We start from the raw sequence: 20,555 nt of genomic DNA on the forward strand, positions 1-20,555 counted from the left end.
TATATCTCTCTCTCTCTCTCTCTCTCTCTCTCTCTCTCTCTCTCTCTCTCTCTCTCTCTCTCTTTCTCTTTCGCCTGACTCGAGACCTTTTTCTTATACATGTTAAAGCACGAATGTAGAACAAGCTGTCTTTGGATCAAACAGGTATAAAATAGGCTCTCCTTAAAAAATAGCGTTTACGATATCGTAATATTAACGCGCGCGCGCGTGCACGTGCGACAACGTGAGCCTCGATCCATCTCCTCGAATCGATCTCTCGTAGAAAGTAAAAGTGCTTTTGATCGACGGCTCGCGATCTTCCTTGTCGAGCCGCCGTCGCTTCGCCCCTTCGTTTCTCCCCTTTCTTGCACGGACCCGATTAAGAAAAAAAAAAAATCAACGAGACCAACAAATGTACAAAAAAAATTCGCGAGCTTCTCCGTATCAAGAGAGAAAGTCAAATGCGAAAAGCGTCAGCACGCCGATCTCGCTCGTTCGCGCGGGATCTCAACGTGGAGCGGACCCTCTTATCCGGTCACGTGGAGGATCTCCCCGGCTCACTTGAGGTCCTCGTCGTCCTCGTTGGCGAGCAGCTCGTCGATCTGCTTCTCCCAGTCGTTATCGCTCGCCGCGGTGTCTTTCGTCGCTGTCGAAACGGCGCTCCTCTCCCGGCTGCCGCTGCCGTCGTTATTGCTGCCGGTTACAACCTCGTAATCCTTTAGCTCGGCCTCCAATTCACGTTCCCAATCTTCTTCTGCGGAGAGGCACAAGCAGCGTTGTAGCTATTTTGCAGAGAGGGCCACACTCTGGTCTTGTTTGTCTGTCTGTTTCGTCTGTTTGTGTTTCCGCGCTGAATATCTGAGTTTCTTGCGCACGGAAATCATTTTATGTGTGTGTTTATGTTTAAAATGTGTATGTACGTATGTATGCGAGTGTGTATATGTGCGTGTAGAAGTATTAGGATTGGAGAGAGGGGGGGGGGGGACAAAACTCAAATTACAGGACTGAAGAAATCAAAGGGTTGGGGAAAGAGAGAATACGAGAGCAACGGAAGCGAGAGAGAAAGGCTTCGACGTTCATATTTCGAAAGCTTTCGCTCTGAGTTTCGGTTCGTTAAGCGCGTTAAAGACAAGGATACGTTAGTATTCTGAGAGAAAGAGAAAAAGGGAAACAGAGACAGAGAGAGGAGATATTACACGATTATCACGAGAACGACGCGATCGTGTTCGTGCGTCTTTTTTCCCCTATTCTTTCTGCGCTTATCATTTTACGCACGACGACGACGACGACGACGACGACGACGACGACTATCACACGATCACTGACTATAATAATTCTCTGGAAAATACAGCGAATTGCCGGGAGGAGTAGCTATAGAGTTAATCACGTTTCTCTTAACACGTACTCGTTACAAAAGTGACTGACTCGCAATTACAAAAGTAATTAATCGGGATATCGCGACTTAAACGCTTCGGAAATGCGATTATCCGATAGATGCGCTATCGCGAGAGTAATCCTCTCTCGCTGCGCTCTAAGACAACGGTGTCCAAAGTCGTGCTATAGATAAATACGAAAGCTATAGAAAACAGTAAAATAACAATATTTCATATAGCTCAAGAGGGGATCTCGCTGTGAAAACAATCAGAATGAAAAATATCAAAACGGTGGATTTCATTTTTCGGCGACCTGCTCGAGCAAAATTTTATATAAAATTTTAATAAAAATTTTTAATAAAATTTTATATAAAATTCTAAACAGCGCACACGATTTTTTTTTTTATAAGTCGCGCTAGTTTGTTAACGCGGCTTTTGGACACCGTCGCGCTAAAATAAATCGCAATATTTCGCTCAAGCGCGAAATTATCTATATCACGTGCGTACGTACGCGTAAAAAGTGCGGGAATAAACTAGGTAGGCGTCAATAAACATTGCGGCCTCTAATAGGAATGTTTAATTCTTAAATAATATTCTATTCTCTTTTGCGGCGCATTTCCCAGTCGCATCGCCCGTCTTATCCCCGGTATATTTCGCTCCAACAGCTAAAAACGAGCTCGCCGGGGGTGATCCTAAAAGACGCAGCTTAAACGTATCTGGACGCAGCCGTCTCTCTAAGGAAAGTAAACGATAGAAAATAACAAGGGCGGACACGGCCGTCTCGCGCGAGACGTCTTTCTCTTCTGCGAAATCACACGAAACAATACTGAAGATGCTTCGCAAAAAATGCTTACGCGAAACCGCGTCCTCCGTCTATCGATTCATTCCCCTTACATGCGTCGAACTGCGATAATCTCGATATCCCCGATGCGGAAAACGTCGTGCGGAGAAAAAAGTGCGCACCGCGAGAACCGAAAGCCATAATTCAGTCGTCACCGACTTTTATCTGACTGCACGAAACGTAAGCGGATAATCCGATATTTTCGTGAGCGTTTTTACGGGAATCTACGTCCCCTTCGTAATACTGCAGGATACTAAATTAAAAAAAAAAGGAATAAAATACAAATGCCGCAAGGCGATACGAAAAAAATCGTATCGCCCATTATTTTACTTTTATCTTCTTTATTTTTATTTTCCAGTCAATTTCAATGTAAGCGTAAAATGACTCAACATACAGTGGAGACATGTGAATTAAACAATATTAATACGTTTGGAATGCACATGATCTCTACTTACTTAAAAAAAAAATAAAAAAATAAAAATTAACTCGTTTATTTCATTACGCGATAAAATACTACAAAAAAACGTTGTATGTACAAAATTCAACCGCGAATGTCACCGTCGAGATGAAACGATCTCTGAGCAATCTATCCGACTGCCGTAATACTGCTAAATGTTCGACGTTCCCCGCGAGACTAACCCGCGATATTAATTAACGGAAAATAACCGAATTCTTAACGCTAACTTCGATAATTCATAGGACTTCGCTGCGGGCGGGGTTCTATACCGATCGCAAAGGTATATTCGCTTTGCCCTCTTTTTTCTTCCCCCCTCCCCCCCCCCCTCCGGACGGACGCTAAAAAAAACCGCATCTCTCGCGTAAATCTTCGCGATAGGCGCACGCGAATCACGCTCGTCGGGCGCGTTTGCGTTCCACCGAATCGTTCGCCGTCCGCGTGGAAAAACTCTGCGCGTAATTAATTTATCCCCGTTCCGCCTTTCCCGGCGGACGATCGAATGCCGGCGTAAAACGCGGATCGCACCCCTTCCCTCCTCCTCCTCCTCCTCCCCCTCCCCCTCTTCAACACCTCCCGGCCAGCCGCTTTTCATCGCGCGTATCGAAAGGAAATCGCTACAATAGCTAACACCACCCACGAGAGTGCCGGGCACCAGCGGTATTATAGCTCGTTTCCCGGTAAAACACGTATTGTCATTCAACGAATTTTACAGCGCCGCGATAAAAATCCGAATGCCCTCCACCGATAACTCGGGTTCTCGCGAAATCGTCTGCCGTCCCACGCAATTTAGAAAGTTTCATCTCTCCGATATACTTTTTATTTTTGCAGGAGTCTGCAGATTTTCTCGCAAGAGACCTGATTATTTCGTTAGGGGACACACGCGCGTGCTGATTATCGCGAGGAGAATCGCGGGGAGAAATTTCGGATTGAGAAATATCGCGCCGCCATTCTTTTATTATTTTATTTATAGCAATAGTTTATATATATATATATATATATTTATACATATACATATGTATATATACATGTATATATATATATATATATATATATATATATGTATATATATATATTTATACATATATTTCTCTTTTATTTTCCTTAGGTCTCCATTTAATTAATCTCTTACGAAGATATACCTATAATTAAGTTTGCAGTTTGCGCAACGTAATCTCTCGCGTTTTTCATCAATAACTGTGTTATTATTTCCCGATTTGTTTATTTTTATCCGGTCGTTATTTTTTGCGTTTAGTTATATGCTTTACAAAGACACGGAGAGAATCGAGAGAACAGGCTAGATTAATTGGAATTGATACAGAGAGAAAGAGTGACAGAGAAATAGAGAGAGAGAGAGAGAGAGAGAGAGAGAGAGAAAGAGAAAGAGAAAGAAAGAGCGGCAACGGCAAAACGGTCAAACATACGTAGCCCCGAATATCTTTTTCTGCTACTACTCCGATTGTGTATATTCGTTATTTTCCTTCTCGTTCTCCGTTCTCTCGCGGAACCGCCCCTTTATTGTTGTGTTTGCATCTCTTTTATTCATTACGTTCGCGTACGTGCGCACAACGTTTCGACGCGACGACCCCTCTTGTTTGTCTACGTTTCCTTTTCCCTTTTCCGCCGCGTTTCATCTTCGATTTTTCGCGATTCGACGAGCTCGACGAAAAAGACTTCCTCCCGACTGGGGCCGGGCAAAAAATTTCAGATACATCTACTCGGCATAAATATTCAAAATTAAAAAAATAACAATATTTTTTTCCGAAAAATAAAAATCCCGCATTTGAATTATTCTTTCTCTCTCTCGGAGCTTTTTGCCCGTCCTCTGCCGTTCGCCAAGTGTTCTCGTTACAACCCACTCGTCGATTCCTCATCACCGGCTAGTCGCGACGTGAACTGTCTCGTCTCCGAGTCTCATTGCCGATTCAGGTATTAGCGTTTAATGGCGATCGGTGCGATGACCTCGCAGTGCGACGGTGGTAACAACGACGATGATATTCACGACACAATCACGCGGCATTGGTATGGCCTATGTTAATGTACGTACGTTCCTCTCGGTCCCCTTAAATCCCGCTGTGCTCCACGCGTTACGGCGAACGTGCGCTAATTGCGAGCTTGTCTCGCTGAATACCGGAACTAAGCGTTCTCCGATGAGCGCCGTGACACGTGGATCTAAGAGGATCGCAAGGATTGCGCGAAAGTGTATCGCGCCTGTCAGCGCGTCTGACGTTGCCAGCCAGTAACAGCTCGTTCGTACGACGAGCGCCCGTCGAAGGATATGCCCTTAATTGGAAATATAAAAATGCCCTCAGTGCTCGTTCAAGACAGATTTCAGCTCGCTTTCACGTGAAAGTAAGAGATTCGAGATTTTCATGTAACTCTCTAAACAGTCGCTAATAACAGCGCTAAAAACGAGCCAGAGAGAGAGAGCCTGAAACGCTACTTCACGTGAAAATTTGTTTCTGCACTAATTAAATTTATGTTCTTTTTTTTTCAATGACGGATCTGATCGCCTACACAACACTCTTAAATCGGAGCTTGCTCGCTTATTTTTTTACGCGCGTTCGTTTTTCGTTCCACATAAATCATAGAGGGCGAGGAGGCGTTCCACATTTCGCACGCTGACTTCTTCGTTGATTCGTACGCGAGACGTCGCGTTTAATCGAGCTGATCCTTGCGACTGGCACGGGATCGCGTGGGCTGCCGACGGATCGGAAACGGAACAAATATCCGCGAGGAAGGTACACGGTTGTGCTCGTCCCGCGGGAACTTCGTGTTCGTGCACCCTCGGGGAGAGGGTGGCACTTCGCGATCGAACGTAACAGGAACGGAAAAATAATAAAAAAGGGAAAAGAAAAACGGAGGAAGAAAGAAGTGAAAACGAAAATGGGGAACGGGGGAAGAGAGAAGGAGACGCGAGAAGAGGTTTCGGTTCAATCGCAAGAACTGAAATTGTCAGTTTTCGAGAGTGGGAAGCATGTATATCTCTGAGGGGGTGTGCTTTGGATAATGGCATTTGGGGGGCACTCTCCTCTTCTTTTAGGCTGTTGACAAAATAGAATGAAAAGCGGTCGTTTAGTTCAGAGCGCCCATGTAAAAAAGAGAGAAAAAAAGAGAAAGAGAAACAGAAAGAGAGAGAAAGAGAGAGACGTTTAAAACGCAACAGACGTTCAACAACACCCGGCAACGACATGACGCACGTCGGAAGGGGCACGTCGTTGCCGCACATTCAGAATTCGGAAACAAGCAATCCTCTAAAGAAAGCACAGACAGAGGAAGATTGAAGGGATGTACAGTGAAGCTACGTAAGAAAACGAACACTCTAGCTTGGTGGTGGTGTAACACACTGAGAAATTAAGGTCAGGCTTTTCGCGCGGTGGCGTTAATTTCATACTCACGAGGAGAGTACTCTTGGACCGTGTCGTGGCACAGATCGAGCTCTTGCATCGATCACCTCGGTGACCCGTTTCCGTTTTGCTGGTGAGATCAATGAATGGTACGTAATCCTCTCCCCCCCCCCCTCTTCCCACCTCTCGGCAAGAAATAGTTTTCAAGAACTGCCATATTTCTCTCGGCCGACAACGAATTTCGCTGTTTAAACGTTTAGCGAGACGCAATTACCTGGAACGACCCTGCGCTCCTTCGAGACTGTGCACTTTGTAGGAGCTAACGAGTGTTCCAGGCGCTTTTCAGTTTGTTTACCACATCCAATGTAGATCTTTCTTTCTTTTTTTTATCTAAATTTATGTAGTTAATAAAAGGCTTGCAGAAATGATAATAAAAAAAAAAGTAATTATACACGGATGCTGTGAGCCTTTGTTTATCATAAATCTCGTATGATTATTACTTTGGTTTGACCGTTCGTTAATCGCCAGCAAATAAGGAAAGGCGTCCTCATCACGTAATTATGCAAAATCTCGTTGGTGGTCGTAACTAACGGAGACTAAGGAAATGGGAAATCTAAGGTTTCTCCGTTATAAGTCATTCTAATCGGACATAATTCGACAGACGCAATCAGCCGTCACAGAAATTCGGAAGTTCTCTGCATTTAAAAGTCAAATCGCGCGAGTATAGAATCGCAATCCGTTTGGAGACCAAGTCCATAGAGTCACTCTCGTTTCTCGCGATCGCCGCGATGTCTCTGCGTCTTGTTCGACGAAGATTATCGCAGGGGAGAGCGAGAATGCTAATCGAGACGGCGAGATCACGTCTGATCGTGTGTGCGGGAGAGAGAGTTAACGACGACCAACGATCAACGACTGACCTTTCGGCGGCTGCATCCCCAGCTTTTTCATCCCCTCTCGGACCTCCTCGAGGTCTGTGTCCGAGACCCTCATGGTATCGGATACGAACTCGTGGCCTGGCGAATCGGCCAGCGCGCTGTTACTGCTCGCCGTCGTCACGCCGGTGGTGGTTGTCTGGCCAGTGGTCATTTGAACTGTTCGCAAGACAACACTGACGGCTAAACTAGACGGGTAGGGGGTGCGCGCGTGTATGTATTTACGTGTTCGTGTACATGAGAAATGCGTGTGTTATTATGTACATTAGCGCGTGTGTTTATGTATCTAATAATGCTAACGCTAAAATCTACTGGAACCTGTTTCCGCACGCATACGAGTCAGTAATCAGTGAAACGGGGAGGGTGCCGCGGTTTGTTTACCGTAGCCGATCGCACCCAGTTCCAGGTTATGCGAAAGAGGGGAAATTTAATTAATCTAAGCGCGTAAAACGGAATGACAGGTTAATTAATTTAAGCGCGAGATATGTCGAACTGCTTTGAGTACACTCTAAATTTCCACGAAAGTAAAATCGTAAACGCGAGCGTGATTCACACGTGTGTACGAAACACAGCCGATGAAACCATTATAGTTACATTGGTGATAAAAATTATTTTTATCCACGATCTAAATATCCGAGAAAGTTTTCTGGAGGGAGGGGGAGGGTTGTTTCTCGATGCTTTAGAGATACCACGAAACGCCGTCTTCGTAAAGTCTTGACATGCGAAAATACCGTTCTTTCATCAACTGGGAAATATTCGGGATACATCCGTGTTCTTCGAGCACTACACCGAATTTTTCCCAGCATTTTCTTTCCGATTCGATTTCTAGCGATACACTGGAACTGGAGCGAAATCAGATCTTTCCTCCGTCCAAAGGAGAGACGACGGGAGTCGTCGGTTCAATGGTCGGAGACGGTGCGGTGGAGAGATGAGACGCGGGAGAGAGAGAGAGAGAGAAAAAAGAACGAAAAAGTAACAGCAACCCGGATCCCCAGTCACGGAATAATCTTTGGCTTCGAGAATATTTCTAACGCGTTCGCGCGCTCGTCGAGCCATGATCGATTTCTCGACTCGACCATCCAGTATGTCCCTTAATCCGTTAATTCATTCGCGCCGATCGCAATTCCATTGTTTGCTCAGGCCAAAGGGGTTGATCGCGAGATGAATGACTCTTACTTTCTTTCTTTCTCTTTCTCTCTCTCTCTCTCTCCCTTTCTCCGATGCCGTAATCCCGACGTGACACCACGTTTCGTGCAAAAGCCCACGTACACGATGGAACGCATTGGTACATCCGTACAGATCGTCTAGCGCACTACTTTCCAACCGTTAAACAAACTGGCCTCGCCCGGGGAATTTAATTCGAATTTAATCCCGCGTCCTCTACTCCCTTTCTCTACCACCTAGTTCTCTTTTATTAAAAGGAAATTAATTTAAGCCATTCATATTTCGTGAAAAGAACTTATTAGTAATTAATACCAACGTAATATTACCTGATACCTATTATTATTCTCGCGTAAATTTATGTATGATGTAACTGTACACGATGTTATTATATGCACGAAGAAATTATTAATGTATCGGTAATATCATGATACGTCACGCAATATCAACTTTGTAGATCAAAGTATCAAAATATCATCAACATATCGATTTCGTTTGCTGCGCTAACTTTCACGATGGATTACGTAAATGCAATGCGAGCTGTGTGTGTGTATTACGGGTCTGAGTAATATCGTAATCGCGCGGGCCTCAATCTCAAATTCGATAACCTCGTAAAATATTAAAGACGTTGAGACTGCGGCACCTTCGTCCGATTTGAACTCCTAAGTTACAACTACTCCGGAGCCGACCCGCGGCGATCAATACGTTCCCAGCATCTGGCATGACATTTGCACAGAAAACGCGCACGCCACTACAGACACACCATCTCAAAAACTCCACACCATGCAAAAAAGGCGTCCACTGCGGGACGCTGCTAATCGGAATTGCAAATCAGGCGTAAACGCAGGCGCGACGCCGCCGATCTCTCTTATAGCCCCGTCCGCAAGTTGCATCTCGCAACTTGCATCCTTCAACCCGCGGGGTTTATCTCGGCCAGACATCGTGCCGCGAACGTCAAAGGGGAAGTCCCGGCCGCGGCAGACAATCGGAATTTTCCGACCCTTAGGTCGAACTGGCTACGCGTCACATCTGAGGTCGCGTGTATATACGCGAGTAACATTAACATGTAATAATCAATATTATTCTTGTCTAATTTGACATCTCGAACGCTCGACTTGCTTGATATTGAAATAATAAAGATGTTATTTCTAATTTCGCGCAAAAACACATGTCGCTTGATTGAATGTAACAAACTCGGGGTCGGATTTCGACCTCTCGTTAGTATCCACTTAATATTCCGACGGCGACCGCAGGACGTCCCCCTTGAGTATTATAGAAAGCTGCGTGCTCCGTAATCGATATTAACAGATCAGGAAGCGCGTCGAGCGACGACGCTCTCGAGCAAAACTGGAGAGAAACCTAATCACGTCGCAATGCCAACGTCGCGGCGTAACTACGCAAACCGCTCTACGTAACAGCTATAGAGAAGAAAAAAGAAAAGTGAAACGTATTACCTTGAGTATGATCGATGCTATCGGTGGTGCTGGCGAGCGTTTGATTGGGGTTGCTTTCCGCCTGCTGTTGGCTGGCCATCGCGTTCAACTCGTAGCCCTGACGCAGCAAGGACACCCGATAGAAGTAGTTGCGCCAGAAGTTCTCCTCGGATATACTGCCGCAAATAGGTCGGGGGTGAGTTCGCGGAATCGACGGGGCAGCGAAGGGGAAGGGGATTCGGACGAGGGGATCGGGTTCCGGGATCACGGGATTCGCTAATTAACGTTGCGCTTCGCGGCGCGGTACTTCATCGAAGTCGCAAACGGGATTAATCGTCGGGAGGCGATTAAATCTGTACAACGTACTCATATTCCGGCACGGCGCACTTTCGCGCGGTAATCGCCCTTGCTTCTTGTGGCCCTTGACATTTCTACAAGGAGGTGTCGAAAGGGAAACGCGGTCGATTCCGAAGCGGCGGGGATCTTTAGAGAAGCGGCTAATTGTTTAAATCGAGTAATAATGAGGAAGCAAACTGTGGATTAATCTTTTATCGATCTTTTTATTGACCGCCCGTTCTCAATCCACTGTAAAATTGTTCTTCTGACTTCTCTCTACCTCGCGCACCGTTTCATTACCTCGAACGAAATTACGAGGACCAATAAAATGCATTATTTTCATCGAATGTTGTACGACGTAATTTAATTAGCTTTTTCATGTTACGTCGAGGGTAGAAAATTAATTGAAAATGATTCCGCACTTTGACATAACAAGGGAGTTTGTAAGTCAATTAACGAAACCAAATCATATTTTCATAATTTGAACTTCGCAACTTTCATTTGTCGAGAAAATTTAATAATCAATATAAACGTTATTTAATTTTTTAATACATATTGCGCGATCAGAATGCAAGCTTGTGAGCGTAATTATTTTTGCATTAGGACACACGTCAGAATTATTAATTTTATACATCGTGTAATACATGCAAGATTAAACTTGCTTCACGATGACTTTAGCTTTAATTAATAAAATCGTTTAAAATTATAAAAGAGCAAGAATTATGCGGAAAGCGTAAACTTCCCGACATGTTCGTGATGTGAAATAAATGGAGCGGAAGAGCGACATTATGGATCGTTACGACATGGCATACTTTAATCTACTTACACTTTCGGGACAAGCTCGAACCTCATAGCTTCAAGATTCGGATCCAGGGCAAGGGTGGCCTGTGCCATTGGCTGAACGGCCTCAAAATCCCAAGCGAATTCTACGCCTGGTGGTGGTGCTCTCACGAAATTACGTCGATCCTGAAATCCATGAGAGGGTAGGATCCTAATTTAATCCTGTCGACTGAAGTCAAATTCGTGACGCTAATCTTTTGTAACGATGCGTAAATAAATAGCCAAGTTAACAGCGAGAGAACAGAAAGACAGAAAGACGCTATCTTTTCTCAAAGATAAAAGTTTTTTTCTAATTAATCGCTATAAGCAATTTCAAGTCATGAAAGAACGATTTGAAAAATTATTGTAGCATTATATTTCCATTAGAAAAAGAGACGTGTTTGCTATAATTATAAAAAAACTTTGCATACCTGCGTCGTATGTTATTTCTATATATATTGTTCCAAAGAAAGTTATTTCTTTAAATTGTAAAACTTCTGAACTAACTTTTATTAAAAATTTTTTTTCACTCAAATCTATATGCCAATTTTAGACGCGTCAAAAATGAACAGAAACAGCTAGGATATAATATCGTATAAAATTTTCAGTGCATGCGGCAGAGGACTATTTTTGTTAACGACATTCGATTGGCAGTTTTAGCAGTTTTGTCAGAAAACGTGATGAAACTGGTAAATGAAATGAAAATATGGAACGAGAATACGAGAGCGGGAAAAATCCGATAACATCCGCATTGCTCTTGTGTGGTATAATGCTTAACAAATGCAAATTTTATTATACAGTATCTTTGTGACGTATAGTTGGCAAATTCGTCTTATAGTGGAAATTCTCTGTGTGCGATAAAATTTAATAGCGACGCTCGAAATGCGCATTCGTACATCACACGATCAAATATAGAAATGCTTGAATTTAATATAGGAATAATTTAACGCATCCAATGTGCAGTAGTACATAAATGGTTTGAAGCGAACAAATTTGTTTCACGAAAATAAATCAACACGAACCGTCCGTCGCAATAAAATCCGAACGTCGAGAATGACATTTAAAGAGTTTTACACTCTCTGTGTCAAGCTGTAAAAAATTTGTTGTAAAAAAACCTCGCAAAGTGCGTTTCCGCAAAGATCACTACGCGCACAGAAAGAGAAGAGTAAAAAGAAAGATTATTACGGTCGAGAGGGACAGGCACTCCTCACGCAGCGCGTCCTCATTCGGCGCGCCGACCCACGGCGCAACAGCCTCGACCTTCTCGCCCGTCTGCTTGCTGGCGATGAAAGCCTCCTGCTCCTTGTTGAGCTCAGCGATCAGCCTCTGAAACAGAGAATTAATTTTCATGTCAGTAGCAGTTTTCGCATGGATTGCGACTTGGGACAAAGGCGCGAACGCGAATAAAGCGCGTCTCGAAACCGATTCTCGGTTATTAACGCGAGAGCGTTATGCTAACCGACGTGACGGCGGAAATAGCGCCGGGTTTACGATAGGTTTCATTTCATTTCGTTTCAGCGAGAGCTTATTATCGCGCGTGGATGACACGCGGATCCGCGCGATTCGCCGCCGTCAATTCGTTCTCGTTTACGGGGTATTAACGCCGGGAAATACGTCGGGCGTTTTAACGTGTGTCCCTATAGTGAATTGCAGGATATATGAAATCCACATGGCTGGCTTGGCGATTATAAGTCTCCCTCCCCTCCCTCAAAAAAGAAGTAGATCTTTGAAAGTAAAATTCATGTAAAATTCAGCTAATTCAGAGCACTTTTTAAAGCGCTGTAAAGAACAAAATTTAGAATTTCGTATTATGCCAAATAATACATATATGCACTTATTAACGCAATAATTACAGAAAACATATCATAAAAATTTAATTCTTCTACATATTTTTATTTGAAATTTATAAGAAAGTACAAAATTAGATAAATCTTTAGTAATGCCAAAATTAGATCAAACTTCTGTTTCCTTCATCGCATTATTTATTTACCCAAAATCCATTTATGGATGACACTCTTTCCTTCCTGAATTTGGAGCGAGCAAAAATTGAAACACGAGTCGATCAAATAAAGGGTATACGTGAGGAAGGCGCAGTCAGCGGAAAAGCAAAGGACAAAGTGTACTGCTTAATGTAGCGCAAATCTCGCGAGTTTCTTGCAACTGCGATGGAGCGAGAATCAATGAGATCGCTCAATTCTTTGGAGCGAGGCATTTTACACATAGTCACGACGTTACCATGCCATAAGGAAGTCCCGGGCAAGAATCGATGGCACAATTTTGTTCTTTTTGATCGTGTTCCGATCATTAAACGTGACAAAACTTTCTTCTCGAAACGGAAATTCTTTTATCGCGACAAGATACGTTATCTTCTTATATGTTATAAATTATGTTTTTTTGATCGTTAAGGACACGCGCATTGACGCGAAGGGTAGAGTTTCTGTCGAAGGCGAGATACAGAAACTTATTGATAAATGTTGCAAACGGATTGAAGACATAAATGATGAAAAATGAGCATCCCGTGGATCAACGATGACTCAAGTATTTCGAAGATCCTATTAAAACTCGCTTTTACGAGCGAGATGTTTTTTTTTTCCTTAAACTATCCGATTATTTCAGTAGTTTGCAGCAGTCGAGAGGTGTGATTAACGAGGGTCGATTGCATTTATACGGTTGCAAGTATCTATAAATCTTCTCCCACGCTGCACTCGTGCGAATCGAAAGAAATGCCCATTAATTATTTCAAAAAAGAAGATCTCACAAATACGTTTCTCACGGAAATTGTACTAAAGTTAATTGCAAGATTTGCAAGTATATATATAAATATTTTCCATACATAAAAGTCAAGCTTTTGTTCCACGATTTACAGAATTCTTTTTTTTTCCTCGGATAAACAACTGCGCTTGGCTGAAGTAGACTCAACTTATTTTTAAGCGGAATTATACCGGATGCTAAATTACCCAGAACGGTCAGTTTCTTAACGATTAAAATTCTCGTTTACGTCGCAATCCGCGTGCGAGCGCGAGTCGAGTTATCGACTTTTCATTTCCTACATGTTTGTGCGGTCGGAGAGAATTGAGACCGTCAATTTAACATAATTTCTGTGACTGTTGAAAAAAAAGTGAAATATTTATAGATTATTCGGGGTAGCACGAATACGGGAGTAGCGGAATAAAATTAGCGTGTTATATCAAGTCGACAGGCTCGATTTATTTTCCGATTTCAGCGTCGAGAGATCGTTGCGATTTCATTTATAATTTGTGCTCACCTGCGCCCAGCTTTTAGAAATAGTCACGCGAATTTCCGGTGCGCCGGGAGTGTCACAATAATTTTCTAGAACGCTATTTTTCTTCGTGACAGCTGTTTAATCGATACGCGGCTCCGACCGCGTGCCACTGCGACGGCGATTGCCGAATAAATTTGTAAAACATCGCTGCATTATACACGGCGAGCAAGCTGCGCGGTCCCAGCAGCCGAGCGATTCTCGAAATGACCGCGATGCGTTTCCCGCTCGCCGTAAAGCGGGATATTGACTTCATCGCCGATAAATCGATTCGTGCAATCGGCGCGCGCGACAGTAACAAAATATCAGCACAATCTTTGGACCAGAAACAAGAAACGTCGTTACGAGAGAACGGGGAGAGGAAGGAAGGAAATGTCATATGTTCAGAATATATAGACACTCGCCCATGTATCTTCGGAGGGTGGCGTTGATGTCGTGTAGTCTCGATGATATCGACAGACTGACAAAATATGCGAAAAAAAGTTTGTGGTAAAAAGAGGACGTTAAAATAAAATAATAAAAAGCAAGAAAATATGTAAATATAACTTTAGAAGCTATAAAATTTTCAGCCGATTCCAAGATTGAAATTAACCTTTAATTAAAGACATATTGAAAAATAAGCGATTATAATGCGCAGCATAAACTTGAACGCGTACTGTTTAATGAACCGATGCAAAAGGTTTTACATTAATAAATCAAGATCTGGGAATCAGAGATCGCTGTGTTTCATGATTTCGCGCGTAAACCATCGTAAATATATTTGTACGAAGGTAGTCTCTCAATCAAAGTGAGTCAATATATCGCGTCTCACGGTAGATTGAATTTATTTGCGATAAGTGGAACATTAAAGAGCCGTGCGGCGAAAGGATATAGCACGTCGAATCGATTTCTTGGCGATTACAAACGAGCCCGACGATTAATCGCTTCCTGGCCGATTCTTTTCTGAAATCTATTTTACCGCCTAGATGTAGCTACTGTATTTTTGCACCTTAATGTGCCGTCGCAAATTTGATTTATGGCGTCGCACGTTGATGCAACACTGAAAGCCCATAGTATAATGAAAACTAACAAGATCTATTCACTGGCCAATCCCATAAATTAATCTCACAAGAACGTCGTGAGAAAAATTTATACACCGTGTTGAATCTACCGCTCGGAACGGCGCCAGAAATGTGTGTGCTTGAATCAAAGTAAATATTAAATCACAGATCGCTTCAAGACCGAAACTTTCTTCTCTCTTGGGATTATGCAACTTTCAAAAAATAATCAACTCTGAAAATAACCTGTAATACGATGCCGCTTGTTCGATAACGACGTTTGCTATTGACGTTTTTCAAGTGCCATTTTTTTTTTAACAGAAAATTCGCAGTTTTATTATAGAAACGTTTCTTTCATCCCTGTGTAATTATATAATATAATTGCGTAGTTTTTAATAATTCCTCTCCCGATTGAGCAAGTCGCGTAATTGCAATCTTCTAGCCACTTTCTATTAATTACTCGACTATATTTTTAGAACATTCCGGTTATTATGGTTCTCGAGAGAGAAAAGACGCCTACAATACCGTGAGTTTCTATAAAGGAGACGCTAACCGTTTTTTTGTGTATAATATTAGGTCCTGCGAACAATCTTATTTTAATTTCAAGTTTTTTTTCAATCTAGTACGGCAGAAATTTCCATTCGCGCTTCCGATCGATCCGCGACAGGAACAGAAATAACTGATTATCTCCAGCGTCGCTGAAAAGTCCTGAAAAGTCTTCGTCCGTGACGCTCGAATTTCTCTTCTCGACGACCTGACGCCATTATAGAAATCCATTACCGGATCCGCCGAGCGGAGGGAACAGCCTTAAAATAATTTTAATCGTGGCATGGCCGCGATCGGCGTACGCGAAAAAAAAAAGACTTTGTAGAGCAAAAAAAAATTGGTATTGCAGTCACGCGTTCACAGAAATCGTGGCTAGCATAATGGATCGCAAGTGTTGACAAATTCCTGTACCAGGAAAGAACTATTCTACACGAGGAGATGGAGCAGCCGAAGATGCCAAGGAAGGTAAAATGCCAAAGAGAATAAAAGAGCATTGAGAATCAAACGATCATAAGGTAGAGAAGTAAGAGAGTAAAGTAAAAGCTGCGAGGTGCAACTGATGTAGAAATCAGCATTTCTGACGTTCGCATTCGATGATATTCGCGATATTTCGATATTAGTCGATTTATATATCGAATAAATATGAAAAGAGAGATGTTCTCTAATTAATATTTTAATATTAATTAGAGAACATCTCTCCATTTAAATAAAACTATTTTATTATTTATTACAATTATAACATATATAGTATATGTATAAAATTTCAGTTTATTAAATTTCATGAGAAAGCATTTATAAATACTATATATTATAAAAGAATTATTAGAAACGGATATTTAACTACGTAAATATTGAATTTAATATCACGTCTTTCTCCGAGTTATCCAAATGCAATTAAATACATCGCGAAATTATTATCAACTATTCATTAACTATGCATTACGATCTATTTATTATCATAAGGTTAATATTTTGATTTATTACACGTACTGCATAAGTATTTATATTATTTATTGCATTTATTGCATCGGGGGCAAGCGTAATTTGCATCGGGAAGAATTACGTCATTCGAGAAATTGATTACGCACGCTTGTGGTGAGTGCCATTTATCAAGGGAACGAGATAGAAGAGGGCATATTTCAGTCACGAAGAGCTCTCGCCGCAATTCTTTTCCCTGTCCGGCCGTAAGAAGTCGATTGCGTACTCATTGCTGATTAGGCCGTCGCAATATCGGACGGAACGGTGCAGAACGCGCAACGGGCCATCAAAAAGTCTTCCCTGGGAGATCGTCGACTCGTTCAGACACATCTCGTCCCGGCGTATATACGTCTCCGAGTATCGACCGAAATGTCGATAGTTGACAAACGTACACGATTACGAGGTGGAAAAGCTGCTCGTAAAAAGAACGACTTGACCTGACAAAAAAAAGGGGGAGCAGGATACTTTCATCAAGACAGTACGTCGGTTTTTTTTGTCTTTTTTTTTTTCGCTCTCAGATCGCGATGAGGTCCAGCGTCGAGGGAACGCTATACCGCCATGAAATTTTAATAATTCGTAGCGGAAAGAGAAGGTCAAAGCGGGAGGAAACCTGAGAGTGTTGTATAAACGACTTTCCTTTGGCGTCGTTTACGTATTCATGGCGTACTGGTAGCCGAGAAAAATATGCTGCAACATGAGTCAGCAACGACGAAGCCGATAAGATCGACAAAGAAGATTGAAGGCGATATTCGAAGTTAATTCTATAGGCGTAGAGTGCAGCGCGCGAAGATTGAACGCGGGAATTGTAATATGCCTTCGCCAGTGTGACGATCTTACGCACGTAACAGGCGCGCTATCGCTAGAGTGAAAATAAATATTTTAATATTCTGCGAATAATATGTCGGCAGAATGACATTTTTTTCAGCAGCAAAAACAATCGGGCGATAATAATAATAATAAAAAAAACCGTTGATACCAACCCTCCTCGTTATATTTTTCTATTTTAATCCTGCAAATCGTCGGCGCTCGAGGCAAAGAATTATCGGCATGATGCAAGTTGTCGAAAGCACTTAGAGAGATCGAGACACAAAATAGCTCGGAGCAAGGCACCAACTTGATGGCAACTTCAACATCGTAAACTACACGTCATCACGGGGATTATCGCGAACCAGAGGCATGGAAAGACCTGGATGGAAGGTGATTATCGTTAATTGTAATTGCGACCCAGGCGTACATAAGATAGCATAAAATTCAAGGGTCTCGTTTGTATTATTCATTCAAGAATCTCGATGGACGCTAATTCAGAATTATCTTTCTAACACGCGTCCTGAATTTCAATATAGAAAATAACGCGCCACATTTCGCATAAAAAAATAATTTTACTTCTTTTATCTCTCGAAAATATGGACAAAAGAAATTTTACTAGTTTATATTTAATAAAAATTATTTTTACTAAAAATTACGTCACGAAATATCCGTTGAATATTCTTTATATACATCCTTTATATACATTGCTGCTCTTATGAAAATGATTGAAAATTATTTTAGAAAAAACAAGATACCTCAAACGAAGTAAATTAATAGTTCAGAATAAATGGTACATTATTAGTGAAAAATACTCGTCATAAAACAAAGACGAGGGAAAATTGAGACAATGTTCTGAAAGCGTCTCTCGAGCGACAATAAAGCCACACACAGGTGTAGTTCATTAGAAAATTTCTATTTTCCTCCACGACTCGCCGGCTCTCGATCGATATTTTTAAACGAGCGTTTAGTAACTGCGCGAACTATGGGAAAGTATGGCAATTTGTCGATTTATGGCCTCATGAAAATCCTTTTGTGCTTTAGCAATATTGATTTTTGCCCCCCAAGGGAGATACATTTTTACCCTGAGAAGAAATGGCGCTCGTTAAGAATATTTCTCGAATATATGAAGGAAGTTAAAGCGCCGCGAAATCCGCCAATGAGAAATTAGCCAGGAAACGGATATGTCGATTCATGAATGCGATCTTTGCTGATTTAAGGAAACCGTTTATCGATGGCCATCCATCGCCAAGAGATTTGACTTTGTAATGTCAATAGTTTCTCGAGCTCTTGACTAAAGCTCCATGAATATATCTCGTTCACTAATATCATTGGTTTAGCAGTAAGAAAACTACGCTATGCTCGACGCTACTATTTTTGTTGCTTGCTTCTCTATCGAAATGGAAGGAAGCTTCATCAAATAACGTTGTTACGTGAAGCACACTACTCCAACTAAAATGTGTTAAATTTAAACAATTGGATAAAGAATAGCGAAGCTAACGTTTGCCTTTTCGCTTGAAAAAATAAAGTCAAGCTATTTTGATTCATGCCACACACTTAACTAATTTTACTGCCAACTAATTTTATCAATATTAGATTATTCGAGGTAAAACGGAAATTCGATTCGGTTTACGATAAACGTAGCCGATCGGTTTTAATGTAAAGCTGCGATAAATCGATTTAAAGGAACGTCGACGACGCTGCTGATAATTTAAAGCGACGATTATTGGAAAGTTCTTAATTGTCAGAGATTTATCTGTTTATTTTCGTCATAAAAACAAAAATAGTTAGTCTAGACATTATACCAAAATAAAGTGAAAAATAGGTATATATAATAATACGTCATGTATTATTAAAATCCAAATAATTTCACGCATTATTTTAATTCATTGTTGTCTCAATATTATGTTACTTTTAGAGAATAAACTTGTGGCCTAGTCAGAAAGCACAGGCACAATCTCAGACCGTGCTGAAGTCGGGAAAATCTACCGCAAAGAACATGCGTAAGCTCCGTAAATTAGCTCGCAAAGTTTACATTACGCATTTTATTTGGCTCCAGTGAGCGGATGTGCAAAAATCCCGGGATATTGCGGCAACGAAAAATTAAACGGAAATAAAGTAGGGTAACTCCGGTATATACGCTGCGCGAGGATTTATGCCGCAGAAGTCAGAAAAAATAGAAGAAGTGAAAGTAATTTCACTCGTGTGTAACACGATCTCGCAATCACTCTATTACATATCTTTATGTTATATTAGTATTTTGTTATGATTTTAATTTTTTACTGTTAATATTTATAAAATTATTGTAAGTTAAATGAATTTATCACTATAATAAGTAGTAGCGCAACCATAAGTTATAATCTACATAAAATGATTATTGTTGAAAATATAAAAGGCTTCGTGGTTATTTCGTGATACATAAGTGTAGGGGAATTGTAAAGGATAGAGTATAGCAAAATACAACAGCTTAGCTCTTGTATTCTTTGTTTAGTTTATTGTCTCGTATATCCTATTTAGGATAGGGTACAGCGGGGCAATTTGAATAGTGGAGTAATTTGGATAACAGTAAACATTTGCAAGAATTTTGGAAAAATAAGTGGTTTTAATCAATATCTGGTCTAATGAAATGTATCTTAAAATCTCTTATTTTTCCGAAATTCTTGCAAATGCTTACTGTTACCCCGCTGTACCCTATGTACGGCATTTTTAGCACGTGGAATTTATACCGTACAGTACAAACGCTCTAAGTTTTTAATAGATGTGGCCTGTATACCGGAGTTACCCTAAGCATGGCGGAGGCTGAATTGAGGATGTACGAGGGTAGCCCGACTCGGAAATCTTCGGTAGTCTTGATTAGAGAGCTCCAGCTTCGAGACCGTGGGAAGGCGCGTGAGAAGAGACGTCGAAGTATCGATCGCCCGACCCGAGTGCCAAAGGAACAAAGGGGCACAGTGTCTCGTCCCTGTTGTAATATTCTGCCAGAAAGATCCCATTTGCCATTTCCTGCCGGAGAGTCGTTTTGACGATTCCTCGCTCGAGTTTTTCCATTTCTCTTTTCCAGCCTGCACGTGTTCCGTCTCTCTTTTTCCTCCGCTCCTCTCTCACTAGCCGGCCGTGACCCGTGTAATTTACAAAGAATCTCTCATCTCCGGATAATTTTCTTACCCCGTGCCGGCAATTAACGATCCCGCCTACTCGGGCAAACTGTCCGATTCTGAATAATTAGACGAGAATG

At 41.8% G+C, this 20,555-nt stretch overlaps 1 protein-coding gene across 2 annotated transcripts in view; it reads right to left on the reverse strand.

The window, feature by feature from the left end:
- Window positions 1–29: 29 nt before the first annotated feature.
- The window catches only part of LOC105451511 (synapse-associated protein of 47 kDa), a 68,378-nt gene continuing 47,852 nt past the window's right edge, over window positions 30–20,555 (reverse strand). The window contains exons 5-9 of one of the 2 annotated variants that reach the window (XM_011692002.1): window positions 11,861–12,001; window positions 10,683–10,822; window positions 9,542–9,696; window positions 6,912–7,085; window positions 30–733 (exon numbers count right to left, since the gene is read on the reverse strand). In XM_011692002.1, coding sequence (XP_011690304.1) covers window positions 537–733; window positions 6,912–7,085; window positions 9,542–9,696; window positions 10,683–10,822; window positions 11,861–12,001 — 807 coding nt within the window. In that variant the 3' untranslated portion in view covers window positions 30–536. The remainder of the gene's footprint in view (window positions 734–6,911; window positions 7,086–9,541; window positions 9,697–10,682; window positions 10,823–11,860; window positions 12,002–20,555) is intronic. The other variant, XM_011692003.1, reaches the window with a different exon arrangement.

This window comes from Wasmannia auropunctata, unplaced genomic scaffold, assembly GCF_000956235.1.
Source record: "Wasmannia auropunctata unplaced genomic scaffold, wasmannia.A_1.0 LD336050.1, whole genome shotgun sequence".
Lineage (NCBI taxonomy): Eukaryota > Metazoa > Arthropoda > Insecta > Hymenoptera > Formicidae > Wasmannia > Wasmannia auropunctata.